Source organism: Pseudochaenichthys georgianus, chromosome 9 (assembly GCF_902827115.2).
Source record: "Pseudochaenichthys georgianus chromosome 9, fPseGeo1.2, whole genome shotgun sequence".
Classification (NCBI taxonomy): Eukaryota; Metazoa; Chordata; class Actinopteri; order Perciformes; family Channichthyidae; genus Pseudochaenichthys; species Pseudochaenichthys georgianus.
The window spans coordinates 26,484,351-26,502,840 of NC_047511.1; the positions used below are offsets into that span (position 1 = coordinate 26,484,351).

The 18,490-nt window shown below is 41.2% G+C and overlaps 2 protein-coding genes across 3 annotated transcripts in view; both read right to left on the reverse strand.

The window, feature by feature from the left end:
* Positions 1-370: 370 nt before the first annotated feature.
* atoh1a (atonal bHLH transcription factor 1a) lies at positions 371-1,704 on the reverse strand. Its single transcript, XM_034090254.1, has 2 exons — positions 1,434-1,704; positions 371-1,176 (listed from the first exon to the last, which is right to left on the reverse strand). Exons 1-2 carry the CDS (start codon positions 1,702-1,704, stop codon positions 371-373), a joined length of 1,077 nt encoding a protein of 358 aa, XP_033946145.1.
* A 3,742-nt stretch (positions 1,705-5,446) lies between these two features.
* The window catches only part of grid2 (glutamate receptor, ionotropic, delta 2), a 607,329-nt gene continuing 594,285 nt past the window's right edge, over positions 5,447-18,490 (reverse strand). Inside the window, exons 16-17 of one of the 2 annotated variants that reach the window (XR_004552792.1) lie at positions 11,788-11,873; positions 8,503-8,584 (exon numbers count right to left, since the gene is read on the reverse strand). Coding sequence is in view for 1 of the 2 variants with exons in the window: in XM_034091023.1 (XP_033946914.1) it covers positions 8,129-8,584 (456 nt within the window). In the remaining variant the exon portion in view is untranslated. Of the gene's footprint in view, positions 8,585-11,787; positions 11,874-18,490 lie in introns of both variants that reach the window. The other variant, XM_034091023.1, reaches the window with a different exon arrangement.

The window sequence follows — 18,490 nt, forward strand, 5'->3', positions numbered from 1 at the left end:
ACGTGGGAAATGCCCATGGCTGTGCTGAGTGATACATGGCAGAGGGGTCTTCCAGCCACGTCTCCATGGAAACTGGAAATGATGGGCTAGACAGCTATTGGCAGAACCGAATTAGGCCTATCTCACACAACAACAATTCGATTAAGACTATGTTACAAGTTGATCAAAAATGAATAAGGATATTTTTAAAAATGTAACATGATTTTCTTCGAAAAAGCCAAAACTTCCATGTTAAAACTGCATTTTGTTAGCAACATAAAGACTGTATTATTGACACTGATGCTACGGCCATTATTTTTGATGTAGGCCTATGTTGAGACTATAATAAAGTCTGTTGTTTTTAATAATATTATGTGTTATTATTATTCTTTTAGTAAGCAACAGTGTGTTGATGATGATGGTGGTGGTGGCGCGTTAGCTTGAGTTCTGAGAGGTCATCTTCTTCACTTGAGTGGAGCTCCATCGCTATTTCATCCGAGTCACTGAAGTGGGAGTGCGGGGAAAACTCTCCGTCGCTTCGGGGAGAATCTTTCCTCCCACCTCCGACTGGTGCAAGGGAACTGGCTGCCCGGGTGGAAGAAGGAGGAGAGGGTGAACGCATTGCTTCTTCAATAGCGGAGAACGATTCGTCGTCGAAGGTGGGGCGGAAAGGCATCCCGCTAATGTGGACAGCCGCTGCCGTCCTACAAGTGGTAGGGGACGGGGAAGCCCTGTCCTTCGCTCCGTCAATACTACCGGTGGCTGGAAGCACAGCGTCACACTTTGGCGAGTTGTTGCTGTTGTTTGAGACGTCGTTACTGCTTTTTTTTGAGGAGACTGGAGCTTCGAGCAGATCCGCCAGTGCGTTGATGTAAATCTGCGCCATCTGTAAAGTTTCATATTTTGAGAGCTTCTTGTCGTTGTCAAACGCCGGTATGACGCTGCGCAGCTCGTCAAACGCGTAGTTAAGCCCGTGCATCCGTCTCCTTTCGCGTGCGTTTGCGGCCACGCGCCTCTGCTTCTGGACTCCGTTGTGAGGTCTGTTGGACTGGGCTCTCTGTGTCGTGGATGTTTCGTCATCGGAACCGGTGGCCGTGCCTTGAATACCGCACAAGTCCCTGACTTTGAGCGAAGAAGAGGAGGGGCTCTTAGCAGTTCTCCTGCAGCTGGGAGGACTGGAATCCGGGGAACCACTCTCTGACAAATAAAGAAACACAAATGTACTGAACAGGTCCGGTTTGATTAATTTATAATAAATACAAAACATTTTGACTATGGTTGTTGAAATAACGACATTCAAGCTGACTGTTAAGAAAATGAATTATAATTCTGCCTATTTGAGACCCATAACTATAACCCACAGCAAATCCCAGGTGCCTGTTGCATGTGGTGTTGAATTGCAGGTAATGTTGGTTATGTTGTCCAAATTGGACACTATTAGCAATGTTTCTCACCTTGGTAGGAGCCAGTGCTGGGGCAGGGCGAGTGCCGCAGGTAGTCGGGTGAAGTGGCGTGTGCCACACAGGTGCCAGAGGGCTGCACCGGAGCCAGCCAGGCGCGTGGGTCACTGCCGCTGTCTACGAGCGTCTGTCCAGGTTCATAGCGGGACTCCTCGCGCTGCTGCTCCCCAATCCTCTCCGCAGGTTTCAGGCTCTGCAGCCGCGCGTGGATGGCTGCCACCTCCTGTGCGCCTCTATTCCAGTCTTCCACACTTAGGACATCCATGTTTCTAAACGAACCCGAAAAGTAGGAAAAGTTTACCCGACTGAATCTATATAAGTTTTTTGGAGGCACCCACTGCTTTCCTGTCGCACTTTGTGAGTATGACTGTCGCGTGCGGGACTCCTTCTCTGATGTCTCAAGGCGCGGCGTCCGTTTAAAAAGCGGCACGCGCCTGGGAGCCCCCCTCCTCGCGCTGGTCGCGTGTTGACGTCCAATGAGAAGTCTCGGTAAGGCCCGAGAGAGGTGATTATGGCCCCCGAAGCCGGAATGTTTATGATAACGTTACAATTTAAGGAGTGTTTAACGCGAGGGAGATAATGGGAACCTCCCACAGGACGCACGTGCATGCGGTGACGGTTTTAGGTAAGACGCGTGGTCCACGCGACGCGAGATTCACAGCTTGGACATAATTAGCCTATTACCTGCGTGTGCATGAGTAAGGGGGAGGAAAAAGAGTGAGGAGAGAGGTTGAAAAGGGTTAATTTACTATCGTTAATTGTCTAACATGTTTCTCTTCACTGTCTGGCGTAAAGGCTGCATTTCATTTTGCATCCCATATTTACTGTAACCCCAACTCCAAAGTTTGAGTCAACAAAGAAGGCATCACATATTCGTTGAGACAAAGGAATCTAACATAATAAATGTGCCCCCTAATCAGTTCAAATAATTATGCTTCATCTCAGTAGGCTATGTGTCCAATTTGAATGAATAACGTTTTTTCATGTGTTGATGGAACTAACAAAGTTGAGGGAGAAAAGCCTGTCCAAAAAGAGCTTGGGCTAAATTGCTTGATCAACAGTCAGCTGATAAAACTTTGGGGCTCGCGCACTCGCTGTCAATTCATTCATTCTCAGATCATCTCCAGTTTCCATTTTTATTTTTTCGCGGATCTAAAACCGTTTGATCCAGCTCTCGCAACGCCCTGCCAGTAAAAAGGGCTTCACAATGGAAACGTGAGCAGGGGGCTCGCGCTCAACACTGAGCTGTATGTGGCGCAGCGCACGGTTGCAACGGCAATCAGCGAGATTTAGGCTACACGCACGCGCACAGCACAGACGCACATACTCGCACAGACGAAACACGATGTTTAGATGAGACAAATATTATTTCCGATATTCACTATTAATTATTCAAAAAAAGGGGTGCACACAAGATAAAAGGGAATATCGTAGCCAGCTTGGCAAGAAAAAGTTTGGACACATTGAAGCTGTTTGAGTAACCAGTATACTGATCAAAGGGACCATGTTTACAGAGACCCAAACATTAAGACTAACCTTACAAATAAACAATGGGCTAATTACTGGGTGGAAATGGGCAGTTTCACCTAATTGACACGGTGGATTTAGGGATAGAGATACATGGCCCAATGTATGAGCCACAATGACCAAGGGATGGTACCTGTTGCTGCCCAGTCCAATTTATCACAACATTAAATGAAGTAATTGCCAAATGCAATGCACCAAAATGTTATAGCAGCAGGATAAGACTACATTTAAAAAAAAAAAAAACATTTATATTCAAAGACACTGCTAAGCTGTGATAGACATGTGGGGTTCATTCTTTAAAGACAATGCTGCTTTAGACGAGCTGGAAATTGTGGGATGAAATCCCATAATTCCAGAGATAACCCGACATCAATCTTTTGTATTTTTTATTCATGTATTCATCATGGGGACGTCTTGCGGGCTAGAGGTCTGGCGCCGAGCGTTCGCCCCCTCTTCCCACCTACAAGCCCCCATCCAACGGGCCGGGCCGGGCTCCTGAAGCTACCGACAGGTTGGATATTGTAGCTGGCGATTATTAAAGTGTCGGAGCCACAATGGAGACTCTATGTTCCATTGGTCACGCCTGGGGGGCTCCTCGAGGGAGAAGGGAGGGAGGCTCCCATTCCAATGCGCGAGAGGAGTCTGCGTGCTGCCGCTTCTCATTCCCATCTCCCGGGAGACAGGGGCGCGACGGGCACGAGACCGGAGTCAGAGGAGCTGGACAGAGATTTCAACATTTAACTGAAGCCCAGCCTTAGCCTAAATGGTATTGTTTTTGTAGAAATGCTAGAAAAAAAAAGAAGTATTTCGAAGCTCAAAAGTTTGCCACACCTAAGGACACTTTTTTCTACACACTTTTACGTTTTCCTAGAAATACCTGAAAAAGTACTATTGAAAAGTAACAATAAAAAGACTGTGTACGTTTTTTTTTACTTTACTTAAAGCCCTGTAATCAACTTAAGAAGTATGTGTTACCATGACTCAAATATCAATTCAACTTAACATCTCCTCAACAAAGCAACCTTATAATGCTAATTAGCATTATCATTTGATGCTATACGTGCATACATTTTAGATAGTAGCCTACTTTAAGGCCTTTATGTGAATTAATTACAATTATGCATTCGGGACATTTTGTTTTGAATGTGTCCAGTGTTGTATTCAATCTTTTTAGTAAAAATATTCATTTATTCCACGTCCAAGTTGTTTATATCCTATCAAACATGTTGAATGCATACACTTTTAACAAAAAAAAAGGAGAGCATGAGGACTTTGGGTTTACTCTTCATAGAATTACAGATAATGATAATTATGCTGACTCTGATTTTTCTCTGCCTTGTACAATAAGAAGACAATATCTTGCACGATATCAAGTTGGTTATCACATAATGTGTCAAGTGAAATTATAAGCACCATCAATATCGGTTACATTTATTCCTTCCATTCATTTTCAATATCTGTCATTTATCTTGAGGAAAAGCATAAACAGAGACTTGAGGTCTAAGACAAGGGGGAAGGGCTAAATAGTGGCACCAACTGGTTAAACTGGAGAACTTCAATGTAGTGCTCCACTGAACTTGACAGCATTGGTCCGCAGCAGTGTGTCTATCCAGCTGTTAACAGCAGTACACAGGCCTTTGAAGTGATGGGCCATTTGAAGTGAAAGACACAAAGGCTTTGCTCATGCTTGATCTTGATCTTAAAATATATGCCACGCATCAGATCATCTCATATCGCAAAAAAACCCAAACATTTAAATTGTTATGGTTGTTTTTTGTAATTTCACTTTTACCCTTTGTCCGAAATCTATTAGGTTTAATGTTGAAGCTATAAGCAGGATACTACAACCAACTTGCAATAATTAAATGACATACATGTATCAATCCATTTTAGAAAGAACTTGCCTTTTATTGCTTATTATTAAAATAATGTCAAAAGAGAGAATAAAGGAGAATCACCTTTGAACCTTTTGATAAAAGCAAGAATACCTTATCTGGATCAACTTACCGGTAAGATGTGACTTGTGCAGAGTTGGTTACCATATCTAAGAGAGTAGACGAGTCACATGCGCTGGAATCAGAAAGCTGAGCAGAGGACACACTTTATCTAGAAAGGGAAGATGTTATGTTGTCTGGAATATTTGATCAACATTGACTACACACTTATTTGAAAGGTGGAAAGTTGCTCTTTAGTGAGGTGCCTCTATATTTGAATGCTTGTTTTCAGAAAATGTACAGACGATTGAAGCAAACAGAGAAAAAGACAAAAGCGATTTAGCATTAAGGAAAACATTACTTTGAGGAGTCAAAATAGTGAGGACACTTTTCTGGATTTTGGAGGATGCAAGAGGTGAAGCGATAAATTAAAAATAATCTTTACCGGTATTCAAATGTGTTGATAAATGACATGATGTAGATTTATTCACCATATTTCTGTATAATGTTGTCTTGCTTACCACAAACAAGAAAATACCATACCTCTGTAGAAAACCTGTTTATTAGACAAATTATACACAGAAAGCTTTGCCACTTGTAACAGAGGCCCCAGTTTGTTCAGTTTTTGAATAATATGCAAACACATACAACAAAATAGGCCTATATTAAATACTGTACATCATACATTTTTGAAAATTATCAAGTAAATCCTGTAGTTCTATGTATGAAATAAAAAATGTTAACAGATAGCGCAAGAGCAAGTTTGTGCATGCTTTCTTTTTAATCAACTTGCCACTTTTTGTTATTTAGCCAGCAAATAAAAAATGAACTCAGAATGACATGATAAAAGCAAATGGTTTGTGTTGACCATGATGGGCAGAACAGGTAGAAACCAAATGGGACTGCTTAACTCTATACTATAGCTCATTATGATATACTCTTTTCTTTTTGTTAAACAAAAATAGCATCAACGTGTAAAATATACATTTTTATAATATCTCTTTCATTTATACTAAATAAAACATTTGAAATGTCTGTGTCCTATTTGTCATTCAATAGCCATACTGTAGCCTAAGAAAAATAATGCCTAAGAATGCTTGCTTCAAAACACTGTGGCTCGACTGAGTTCTCTATGCACAACATTTTGCAGTTTTAGTTCTTAAAGATAACAAACTGAAAACTGGTTCTAAACAACTAACATTATCATTTATTAATACAGTGTTAGTGAAAAAGATTTGGTTCCATTTTACCACCCCACCCCCAAATCCACAAAAAATGCCTTTAATGATCTCAATGTCCCTTTCTTCTTCCCCCGCCACACAATGCACCTTAATGGTCTGGTTTGAATGAATTGGCACTTAAAAAAAACAAGTTATATAAACAGTACCCTTAACATTACAGATATGAAATAGAAGTATATTTCTGACTTATCTCACAAAAGGCAGACACTGGGTTCTGATGGGCATTGATTATTTGTGACATTCCTATGACCCTTAGCGCAACGACTGAATTGCTGCACTAAAATGTTTCCAGTTTTTAGTGATATTTTGACTGGAAGCTGTGAGGGTAAAGCTAGCTAGTTGATATACGTATAAGGCCTGTACTGAAGATGCTGCTGCAATGGCTTCTCCATAACACAAATTATAGTCCCTTTCATCACATGAACCTGATAAAAAGTGATTAATGATCTCTAACATGACACGACCTCACATAATGAGCTTTTATCTTTTAAACACCCAGGCTATGGCAGCACTTAACTTAAGCAAAACAAAGAAAAAGTAAAAGTTGGAATGACTTAATAATGCAAAACCAGAGACTACAGCACTCATTTAGCAGTTTTTCAAAGTTTGCTGAGAGAAAAAAAACAAGTAGACAGCTCAGAACAATGTTATTTTTTGTACTTCCTGACCAAAACACATTCCACGCATTAAATCTATTTTTTTCAAAAAAGAAACTCAATAAAAGACATATAATAAGCATAAGCTTTTGGAAGTCTTTCGGCTTGTCTTTTATGTTTTTTCTTCTTTAAGTTGTTCTTGTATCATCCCTTTTTATTATCCCTCTGAGAGTTTGATAAGAGGATCTCACCTTGACATTGAAAGCAGAGAGCACAGTACAGGTGAGAAAGAAAAGGTCAGATCTACATACAATCACTTACAGGTCTGTGGGCACTGGTACAGTGCAGTGGGGTTGACAAAGAGTCTTCAATGTGCATCAAAGTGTTGAAAACTGTTTCAGACTGATGCACCAAAATGGCAGAAATAGTTAAAGACCGACGCACCAAACTGGTGATTCAGTGTCATATTGTTGCACTGTCATGGCGGTTAAGCAGTATTCAGATGGATGCTCCGTGATGGGGTCAGTGTGATTTCAACTGTAACGTCTCAGTGTAGTCTGGCCACCGTATTGACACCACCTTGGAGGCATTTAGAACCCCAGGTATCGGTGAAGCAAGAGAAGAGAAAACTCAGTATGGACTCCCACAAAGTGAAAAGGCAGAGTAAAAGTTGAGAAGTGGAGTCTTCCGATATTCACGGAGATCAGGCCTTTTCAAAACTGCAAGGGGCTGCTGTATGTATTTCCAGGGCTACCGACAAAATTATAGTTATAAACTCCTTCATAAAATAACAACTCAATAATTGCTTAGTAGTGACAGCCGCTTAGAATTGTTTAATGGCTAACAACACCACCAGTCAACCACCAATGGCAGCCCTGGAGCTCACAGGAATATACGTGTTTCCTGTGGTAGGAGTAGTGTAAACTAAACCCTCCAAGGGGGATTTAGATCATAATAGTCAGGTCATTTCAGCAGATCTCCATTACATGAGGCAGTCCTCATAATGTAAAACAGAAGCAATAGAAAAAGATCCCCTTTCACACATATCCCTAAAAATAATCCCCCAAACAATCACAAGAACAACAACAACAAAGCAAAGAGTCAACCCTTCCCACCCCCTTCCCTTTTTGCACCTTACCAGAATGTTTGCAGGAGGATAAGGAATGCCCAAATAGACCTCCACCTCTTTTGTCTTCTCGACATACAAATTGGACACCCCTGGAAACACCCAAGCAGAAACTAAACACATAAAGATTCCTATGTACACCTCTCTAGCAGATTTTTTTAGCTTAGCCATAATGCATTTGTTCTACCATCCCATGACCGACCCTAACCACCTCGCCTCCTTCTGCTCCTATTCCTCCTGAGCCAACCATATCCTTAGAAACTCCTCATATAGAGGTGCCCCTGTCGGGGTCATTGCCATATCCAAAGTTGGGTCCTGGACCTGTGGACTGGTAGGGGATGGAGGACATTGTTTTAATAGGGCTGCGGAAGAAACCACCGTTGGGGGCTCTCTGCCTAAAAGGGCCCACTCCGCCAGTCCGGTGGTCCTGGAGGACACCGCCACCGCTACCGAAACCAGTTGAAAATCCAGCAGCGGCTTTGGCAGAGAGGGTGCGGCTGAGGGTCTGGATCTGCTCGGGGATGAAGGTGGTGGTGGTGATGTGGGTGTTGCGGAAGTCGCTGATCTGCTCGAGTGCCTGGCGTGCTGCAGGCAGGGCATCCATGTCAAGGGGCGTTAAATCGACGGAAGAGGTGGAGAATTGCTTGTGGGGGCTTTCATCATCGGTGCACAAGCTGTTAACCCGGCGGTGTAGGTGCTCCAGGTCGATCTCCTTATCGTCCTGCAGGTGGGGAGGGGCAGGGGAGTAGTAGAACGAAGAAGAGGAAGTGGTGATGGTAAATGGAAGAAGGGAATGAGAAGTTAGAAAGAACACATTGGAACGTAGGATTTAAAAGGGATGTTTGAGGAGAAAGATCCAGGGTTAGTGTTTAAGGGTGGGAGATGAAGGTGAGGGAAGTGGTGAAGTGAAAAGAAAGAAGAAAGAGAATGTGAGGGATTATTCAAGGAAAGTTTGATAGGAAGGCAATGGGAGAGAGAGGGTGAAAATGAGTGGAGGAAGAGTGAGGGTAGTGCAAAAAAAAAGTAAGGACATGGAGAGAACAGTGAAGGAAACATGAGTACGTGCAGAGAGGGTGTATTTTTTTAAAGAAGTAATGGAAAAGGGTTGGGTGTAATTTGTATTCAGCAAAAGGGCCAATCAACCAGTACAAATGGGTAGAGAGAAAAATAGTAAAAGAAAGAAAAGGCCAATGCATGTGAGGACATGTTGGCATGCATGTAGCCAAACAAAAGTGTTGGCACAATTAAAAATGAGACCCATGTTGAGTTAGGAGAGAAAGTGGGGATGGCACAACATAAAGTTATTAAAAAAAAGGTTTGGTGGTCAATGGGAACCATACATGTGGCAAGGAGAGCAAAAGAGAGGAGAGGAAAGATGGAGGGAAGAGAAGCACACTATGAGCTGTGGTGAGGATATAGAAGGAGAGAAACATACACACACTTCTACAAGGTCTTTAAGGGAGTGCAGATAATCTGGAATACACACAGAACACACACCACCATCATCATGCTGGGCGCTCTGCGATTCCAGGGGGCTTGTGTTTGGTCTACTGTCCCTTACAATAACATAACATTACAAATAAAACCTCTTTTACATAAGCCAGTTCAAATGCTTAACAATACCTCACCTAACCTATGTATTTGTCCTGCTTATTGTCAACATTGCATCATGGCCAACATGCCAACACATTCACATTGAGATTGACATCTCATTTTCAGGTGAAGTTTTTCCAGGCCACATGACAATATGGCTCCTTTATCAAATGCATTTTAGAAGATAGATTATTAAACTTCAATCAAACAATATTTAACAGTCTTAACAGTTCAAAAAGAAAGTGCATACATCAACCTAGGCTTTACCTTAACTTGCAGTATATGTTAAATGAGACTTATAATTACTATATTCACATATTCATTCAAGGATGGTTACACTCACTGAGAGGTGATGCATGCCTTTACAGGGGACAGTGGTGTGCGGGAGCTGAGTACGCAATGAATGAGGTGAGGATAGCGAGAGGAAAAGGCTTTGCTGAAATGTACTAACTCCTAAAATGCTTCCATTGTCCACACACATGGCAAGGTGCTTCTCTGGCTTTATGGAAGGTAAGGGTCTGAGAGTTAGGTCTGTGGAAGAGTGGGGTGTCACATCAATATAGTGTATGTTAAGGTTCACACTTTGTGTAACGTCACAGGGTTTTGTGAGGAAGGGAGTCACATTATTGGGGGTAAAGATAGAGTTACTGACCGTGTCCTTTAGGTCTGGGGGTCTGGAGGGGGCTCTGGACCTACTGTATGAAGCTCACGGGCAGAGGGGACAAGCAATGGTGCCCCCTGGTTGCCATCTAAGGAAGGGACAGTGGGAGGGAGGAGAGGACGAGGGGGCGCTAGTGTTTGTCGTGACACTATCATAAACACACTTTACATTTAACGGAGGGGATATCCAAAGGGTAGAGTTGGTATCAAAGAAATGAAGGGAAATGAAAAAGAATCACAAATGGTCAGTCTGCTGTAAGTTAAAGGACACTAATGGGAATATTTAAGGACTGAACGGTACTGTGAAAGGAGAAGTGGAAGGCTTCTGTGGAAAAGAGGGGGAGGACATGACTACATTTATATTATTGTGAAGGAAGATTTCCTACATTATAAAGCCCACTGAATTAGTCAACACTGATCACCTGATTATGACCTATATTTACATTAATACAATTATAAATCTAAATGTATCTGAATATCTGAAATGTATTCAAATATACATCTATTGTGTGCAATATAAAGGCTTTATATTGGATGACAAAGCCAAGTTTACACAACAAACTGTGTTTTGGCTTCATCTAGTAATCTAGACTTTTTAGTAAATCTCCATGTTACATGAAGTAAATACTTCATTGAAGGCTTTAACCTTCAGGTTTCAAGATTATACTTTACTTACATCTATATAGATGGACATCACCCTCTAGAGGCAGGAAAGCATCACTGCACACATAGTCAACCGGCAACATGCCAGGTGTATAAAAACGTTTTTGAAAGAGGTATTTTTGTATCCAGCTGTAAGCTTTTCTGTGAACACTACATTTTGAACCTTGCAACTTAATGTCCATTGTTCCTCTTTATACCTTTTCACTCCTTTATTATACCAGTTCTTCAAGCGTTACTAACCAATGATTTATTTCTATCCTCTATTGTATGTATAACCTTGGGGTGGGAGGTGAGGTGGTGAAGGTGGTCATTCTCATTTTGGGGGTGAGCTCGGAGGGGTTGGTGTGTTCGTAGGAGTGCTGCACGATCAGGGCACAAGGAATGTCGCAGCATGCCGGGGGCTGGTAGTGGGTGGAGGGGGCATTGGTGTGGCCCATGCCAGGGTTCTGGTTCAGGGTCTGAGCGCCCAGGGCATGAGGGCGCTCATTTGTGGTGTGAGGGCAAGGATCAGCAGCTTGCCTGGCAGATGGGCCATCTGCCTGCGCCTGGTGTTAGTTTGTGAGGTGCATGTGTGTGTGTGTGTGTGTGTGTGTGTGTGTGTGTGTGTGTGTGTGTGTGTGTGTGTGTGTGTGTGTGTGTGTGTGTGTGTGTGTAAAAAGGATAGGAGGAGAGAGACAGGGTTATGGGAGAGAGATATGGAGTAATCCGTATAAATGTGTTTGTGTGCATGCAAGTTGAGTGGGAAGTTTAAAACCCCACAAAATAAAGAAGCCAAACAGAGACACAGGTAGACAATCAGCAGCCGGGCGGAGACAGAGAAGGGATGAGTGACAGACAAGATCAGGCAGATGAAAGGATTTTAAGGTTGAGGAGAGAGAGAAGTCAATTGGAGAGACAAACGGGTGGGGGGTGAGCGAGAAGAGAGACACGGCAGTCAGTCAGCACACACAGTTAAGCAGGTCGTCTGTGTCGTGTCCTCAGAGAGACATTCACACAGTGGTTATATACCTGGAAAGGGGAGATGTTTAAATGGCATTTTGAATTGTTCTCCCCCTCTCTCTCTCCCGCTACACCCCTCAACACAGAGTACTTATCTATAAAAACAAAACAAAAACAAATATGAGAGCTTTGAGCCACAGTGACACAGATCATTGTGTAGAGTTAGAACGAGTAGGCCGGCAACTTCCATCCAGACCTCAAAGAGAAGAGGTCAGCTGTTTTAGGTGTACCAACGATGATGATACACAAGGAAGTGCCTGCTGTACTCGTGCTAAATCTACATGGATTATATGAAAAATCAGACATGGTCAAAACCACAGACATTACCGTTATGGAAGAGTTCTGACAATGGCAATATGCAGTATAATGGTTACTCTCAGGTTTGAACTTTTAGAGATGCGGTTGAATCCAATGACAGAACTCTTTCATATAAACCTCTCATAGAACATATAGGCCAAAAGGGTAAAGCAATACAGCTGCCCTGTTATGAATGAAATGGGTCTTAGACACTCATTTGGAAAAGGAATCAAGAATCAAGAGGTTCAAATTTAGACTAGCTTCCAAAGCAGCATACATATACAGTCCTATCATTATGTTTTTGTAGATGGGGTATATCCAGGAAGTAGTTATTGTAGTTCACTCTAATACATTTAACTCATAAGTGAACTATCAAACATCCCAAGATCGCAGGGCTGCCTTGGAGACTGTTAGACAGTTCTCCCTCCACCCTTTATTTTGTATGCATATCCTTGAGAAATGTGCACATGATACAGCATAGGTGACCCACAGGAGTCAACTCTGTGGAAATGTGTTTATTTGTGTTATGAATGTATATCTCATTAACAATTTGATCGGCATATATTGAGATGCTGCCTCACAAATAGCAATGTCAGCCGTTCCACAACACATAGCACAGACACAAATACTGACATATAGCTCACAGTCAAAAGCATTTACCACAGCATTACACAATGAATGTAAAGGCATGTAGAGACATTATGTATGTTTTAGTATGCAGAGAAAGCACAGAGAAACAACACTTACAGATTAGATGTATTGGAGCTTGAACGGTGGATTGTGGGTTTTCATGTATAAAGTAAAGCATGGGTGTATGTGTGTGGCATGAGGGGGTGGTGTCTTTGGCCTTACTATCAGATGGATGGATGGATGTAGAAATGATTTATGGCTGTGTGGACTGATTGCTTCCATCTAAAGACGTGTATATGTCACTGAATGAATGAGCTGGAAACCACCCTTTGAAGCATGTTGAAAACACGCTGAACAAATGTATATATTGCATTAATGGGGTTCATGATCTGTCATATCTGACACAAATCTGTTCGTTATATTGACACAAGCCTGACATGTAGCAAGAGGAGAGGTAAAAGCGAGGCAATGTATGCATGCATGGGAGAGAGCATGCTCATTGGTGTGATTGTGTGTTACAGTATGAGTGGCCAATCTGTTTTTCATCTTCAAGGGAGACACATTAGGATGAGTCTGTTATTTGGTAATTAGAAGTGATTAGCATTCTCAGTGTACTTTTGAATTAGGTTTTATTCATTATTCACAGGTTTTATTCAAGACCCAACTGATAATCATAATGACATAACTGCACTCATAGTGCATCAATCCTTTTTACATTTAGTGCACTTGCTCATTTGCAATTAAGCCAATCTAAGAGATAGATTACAGAGTATCCAAGGTAATTAAACATTATTTAGTATTCTATGTAGCAACATGGTTTTTAGTGATTTCAACAATCACCATGATGGTTTAAAAGACATGCTGTCAGTCTGCTTAAATACATACAATAATAGTTGAGGAAACCATGCAAATCCCTATGTGGCAGATATTAGCCTGAATTACACAGCAAGTCTATAATATGTCTATCTGGGCCCAGACAGTACGTCACTGCATTGGACTCCTCAAGCCAAGTCTCCATGACTAATTCATACTCCTGGTGCCAATGTATGTTGATAAGCCAATTTCTCGGCCCACGTATTAAGAATGGGTCACCAGACTTCCTACTTTATGTAAAGCTTGCAAAATGCGCAAGGGGTGTTAGCATCCACTGTGACAGCAAGACAGAGGCCAACGAGTTCTTCATTTAAACTGACAGAGAGTGAGGTGTCTGGTGGAGTTAATTACAAGCTTTATGGTTTGCTTCACTTTATTAATTCAACTTTAAGAAGTTGGATGACATTAAACACACTAGACTTACTCCACTGGCCATGACTAAGGCCACATTGCATGAAAAGGCAGAGTTTTCCCCAGTCGATAAAATGCAACATATGCAATTTATATAATTAGCTGCTTTGAAGTTGACTTAAATGTGTCTTCTTCCCTCCACTGAGTAGGGACATGCTGCAGTGGACCCAGCTTGACTCCCTCCTTTTCTGTTCTCAGAAACCTTCCCTGCAGCTGGTTGCCCATTTGGAAACATTCTGCACAGATGGTGATTTGAGATCTGAGTATGGTATTCCCGCCGTTTTTACATATACTGTAACAGGTTAACTTGAACAAGAAATTAGAAATAATATGTCAGCCAAATTAAAAACTTGTATTGGAGTATGCTTGAAACAAACTCATTTGTAAGATGTGTTGTCTTACCACATCTGAAGGCAAAATTGTTCAGCGGGGGTTTCAGATGCTGTTTGATGATCTGACAAGCACTCTGTTTGAAGTGTATTGATCCCCTTCAGGTTCAGTGGTTACGGTGAACAAACCTTGAGCTAAACTAATGGCAATCAATAGGTCAACGCTTTGATAGGGTGACGGATAAATGTCAGGGTTCAACTATCAATAACAATCATGGCTGACTGAGCCAACTTCATCTTCACCATGGAAGCACTGACAGGGCTTTTCTAATGATGCTCTTTGAACGTAATTTAGATATCCCATTTCCTCGCTCGCACTATAATCCCAATGTTTTATTTTGATTTGATTTGCATTAAAAACTATTTTAGTCCTTCCTTTAAGCATAAAAAGCAATATATGCAAACATCTCTCAAATTCTGGCTGAATGCAAGAATAATATTTAAAATATTTACTGGAAATTAAAAATTCTCCTTTTTCCCAGTTATAATGCACATACATAAGAGGTGCACCTTATCATCCATATGTGACTTCTTCATCTATGATAGTGATTTCCATATGCGAGTTATTGCATGGTGCGTTGATATGCAAAACTTAGAAAATCTACAAAGAGAATTAAAGACTATCAGCGGTTAAATCCCTGCTGTCCCTCCTCTTCACTGCTGCGTCTCCACTCCTGCGCTCAGTCAGGGGCCGATTCCACTCGCTGCCTTCAGCGGCTAATTAAGATGGCGGGGGGCGTGTGTGTTTGTGTGTGTTGCAGCTGAACCACACTGTGCCTAACATGACTTTGTGCTCAGCCAAAGGTTTGGTGTCTTTGTGGGTGCTCAGTTGTTGGACATGACCAGTGATCTAACGACAGATTAAAGCTGGTAGCTGAGCAGGGGGCCAGGAAGGGGGGCCTAAATGGTGTGTCTGTCGCTGTGTGCACAGAAGAAAAACATACTGTTGCCTGATCTAAATCAAAATGATATTGGCAGTCGGCTATGCGGCAACATTTTGGACTTTAGGAAAGGTTACAGACAATCCCACGTGGCCAAACTAGTTTAACAGACCAATTTCAGTTGAGTTTGAGATTCAATTGATAACTGTGTTTCTTCTACAGGCGGATATCTGTTTTCCTCACCTACTTCTGTATCTCAGTATGGTGGGCGGTAGCATGCATAGTAATTATTAAATACATGCAACTTGGTTTACCAAAGTAATTAGAGGATTAAGTCATGGCAGCAATATATAAGAAACCAAATTAAGCTTAAGCAGACCGAACAGCAATCAACCTGCTGTTGTGTGGCTCTATCCTCACTGCAGTTTGTAGCCAGTTTAACGGCACATCATGCCAGATGCATGGGGAACTTGCACGTAACAAATTGACTCAGATAGATGAGTCTGCCTGCAGCTTTATAGCTCCTGCTTCTGTATTCACACAATTGCACCAATTATCCTATAACATAGCACAGCTAGTCTTAGCCTCACTGATTCATTTCCAGAGGGGAAGAGGAAACAACTTGGAGTGTAACTAAAATTACACAATTAAATAAATCAATGTATACCACAGCCCAAGGCACATTTAATAAATACAACAAATGATTTGTCACTGTTTAAAAGTTGCAAGCAATTGCATGTCTTGTATTGGACTGCAGTAAGTAAACAAAGCTGTGCGAAACATACAGGCTGTTAGTCAGAGAAGATTGTGACACTCCAGTGATTACATCTGGTGACACACACTCACAAACTACTTATTTTCCTGCTACGAAAATCCATTTTCAATTTTCTTTGTAGTATTTTTCTGTATTTTACGTCAAAGGAGGTCACCCCAACCCCACATCACATCCATGACGACTTGTGAGTGAAGATGTCTCCAAAAGCGAGAAACTGTAGTGATGTAAAATTGAATAATGTGTGTTTATACAACACATTTTCAATCCGTAGCTGCTCATTTAATAATTTGGTTTGATTGTTTTCTCATTCAATAACATGTTTATGGAGTTGTCATGTTTAAACTCTCCCTCTATATTTGCAGATCATTCTTTTATAATTAAAGTAACCTCATCTGACACTAAATCACTCTGACTATAGCAACCATTTTCATTTTCATAATTTTCTCCTCTTTTCTAATTATCTTTGGTGGAACTTTAAATTAGCATGACACCACCGATTAAGGAGATGGGCCAGGCTTCTCTTATTTGTGTCTGAGAGATGTTCACTCAAGCCTGATTTCCACTCTATGGTTCAGCTCCACTCAACTCTAATCAACTCGGCATGCTTTTGTTACCAGGTTGTTCTCTCTCTCTCTTCTCCACGGCTAATAGCTAATGTACTGTAATGCAGTGGCGGTTCTAGACCAATTTGACTGGGGGGGCCACTGGGGGCCAGTTATTTTCTGAGGGGGGCACAATAAATGCAGGACGAAAAAGAGAACTAGTAGTATGAAGTAATTGCGCATACGAAAACAATGCAATACAGTTATTGGTATTTGTTTCAGTACACTTATTTATTTCAGATAGATCTTATAGTTATTACTGTTAGCTTCAGCTTAAGTTATAGTGCAATGTTTGCACTAACACCATATTTATATAAAAATAAAGGCAATGAACAGTTACATCTCTACTTTACATAAGGGTGTCTGCACAATCTCACATTACAGCAACAAAATCCTGCGGTCTTTGGCAAACCGAGTACCAGAAAACATACATTTAAAAAAAAAGAACCGCCTAGAACCGCCCCTGCTGTAATGGTCATCCCTTTTTTTCCGTCCTTTACAGCCCATTTTGGTAACTGTAGGCAACATTAGCAATATAATACAGAACACCATTCAAACAGCTCATTTCTAAATGACCGTGATTTAATTTAGTCTGTAAGGACTGGGAGTTGAATGAAAGCTAAGGAAACCATGCAACATTAATTCCGGAAAGTCATTATTCATAAGTTAACCTTAACCTGCTTTTATCAAATGGCTTCCTCAGAGGGGAAAAAGCAATTGTTTAAAGCTGAAGTAATTTACCTGATGGCAAAAACATTTCCTGCTTAAATTAATCTGTGCTGCTTCATGCCTCAGTGTAATTTGTTACCAACACATAAATAATTAACTCTGAACAAAAAGTGAAAATATTATTTCACACATAATTACATTTCTTTCATTTCATCAGTGTCATGTTTTGTATACCAAATTTGCTACACTTTCCTGAAATTTCACAGTTTTGATTAAAGTTATTTACTTGAACATTTTCTCCCTGTTGTGTTGTGGTAAACAAAGCAGTAGGCATGAGAGGTGACAATGTGGGTCGGCGTTGAAATATGAATTAGAAGCCGATACAAATTCTGGTCAAATCCCTATGAGGATTAAACAGCTACTGAAATGTCAAGTTGCACCAATGGCTAGTCATATACTGAATTACAATCCATTATTAGAAATTCGACTACACATGCTGCCAATTGTTTTTTATTTTAATATTTCCCCTGTATTGTCTATGTAAGAGCAAATAAAGATAGCAAATGATAACAGACTGCAGGGTCTCTACCAGGGGAAGATGTTGCCAGCGTCACTTTGATTGCCTTAAATGATATTCCTGCTGAGCTGATCAAACGCATATAGGCTGATTGGAAATTTCACAGGGCGCTACTGCTAATTCACAAGGTGGAGTGTTGCCACTATTTTGAGCAGAACGCCTGTATAAATATCCATGATTAAATCTGTGTGTCAGTGTTTTTGACTCTGCCTTGGTCAAGGTACGCAGCAGCATTCAAACAGGCCCTCCGGCTGTTTTTGTATTCAGCTTTTGTAACGTTGCCAGTATCATTCTTTCTGAAAAACATTTACTTTTCACGAAAATAAGGTTGATTACCCTGTTGACACTGACACATTTGTCTCATTTTAAATTAATAGACACCAACCAAATAGCATCAATCATATAATTCTGAAAAAGAGGTGAGAGTAAGCAGCAGCGGAATACAGACTACATAATAGGGTCAAAAGAGAAAATACTTACAGGATTCAATACACATTGAGGATTTGGACTGCATCATTTTCAGGGTTAGAATTTTGTATAATAGAACGGAATATTTGAAGTGAACGTAAAGACATATATCTATATCTGTATCATGGATATGTCAACCA

Bases quoted from the DNA above. Each gene is read 5' to 3' on its own strand.
- atoh1a (XM_034090254.1), bottom strand. From the start codon at position 1,704: ATGGATGTCCTAAGTGTGGAAGACTGGAATAGAGGCGCACAGGAGGTG. The intron at 1,177-1,433 runs GTGAGAAACATT...TTTATTTGTCAG, and splicing joins CAGCACTGGCTCCTACCAAG to AGAGTGGTTCCCCGGATTCC.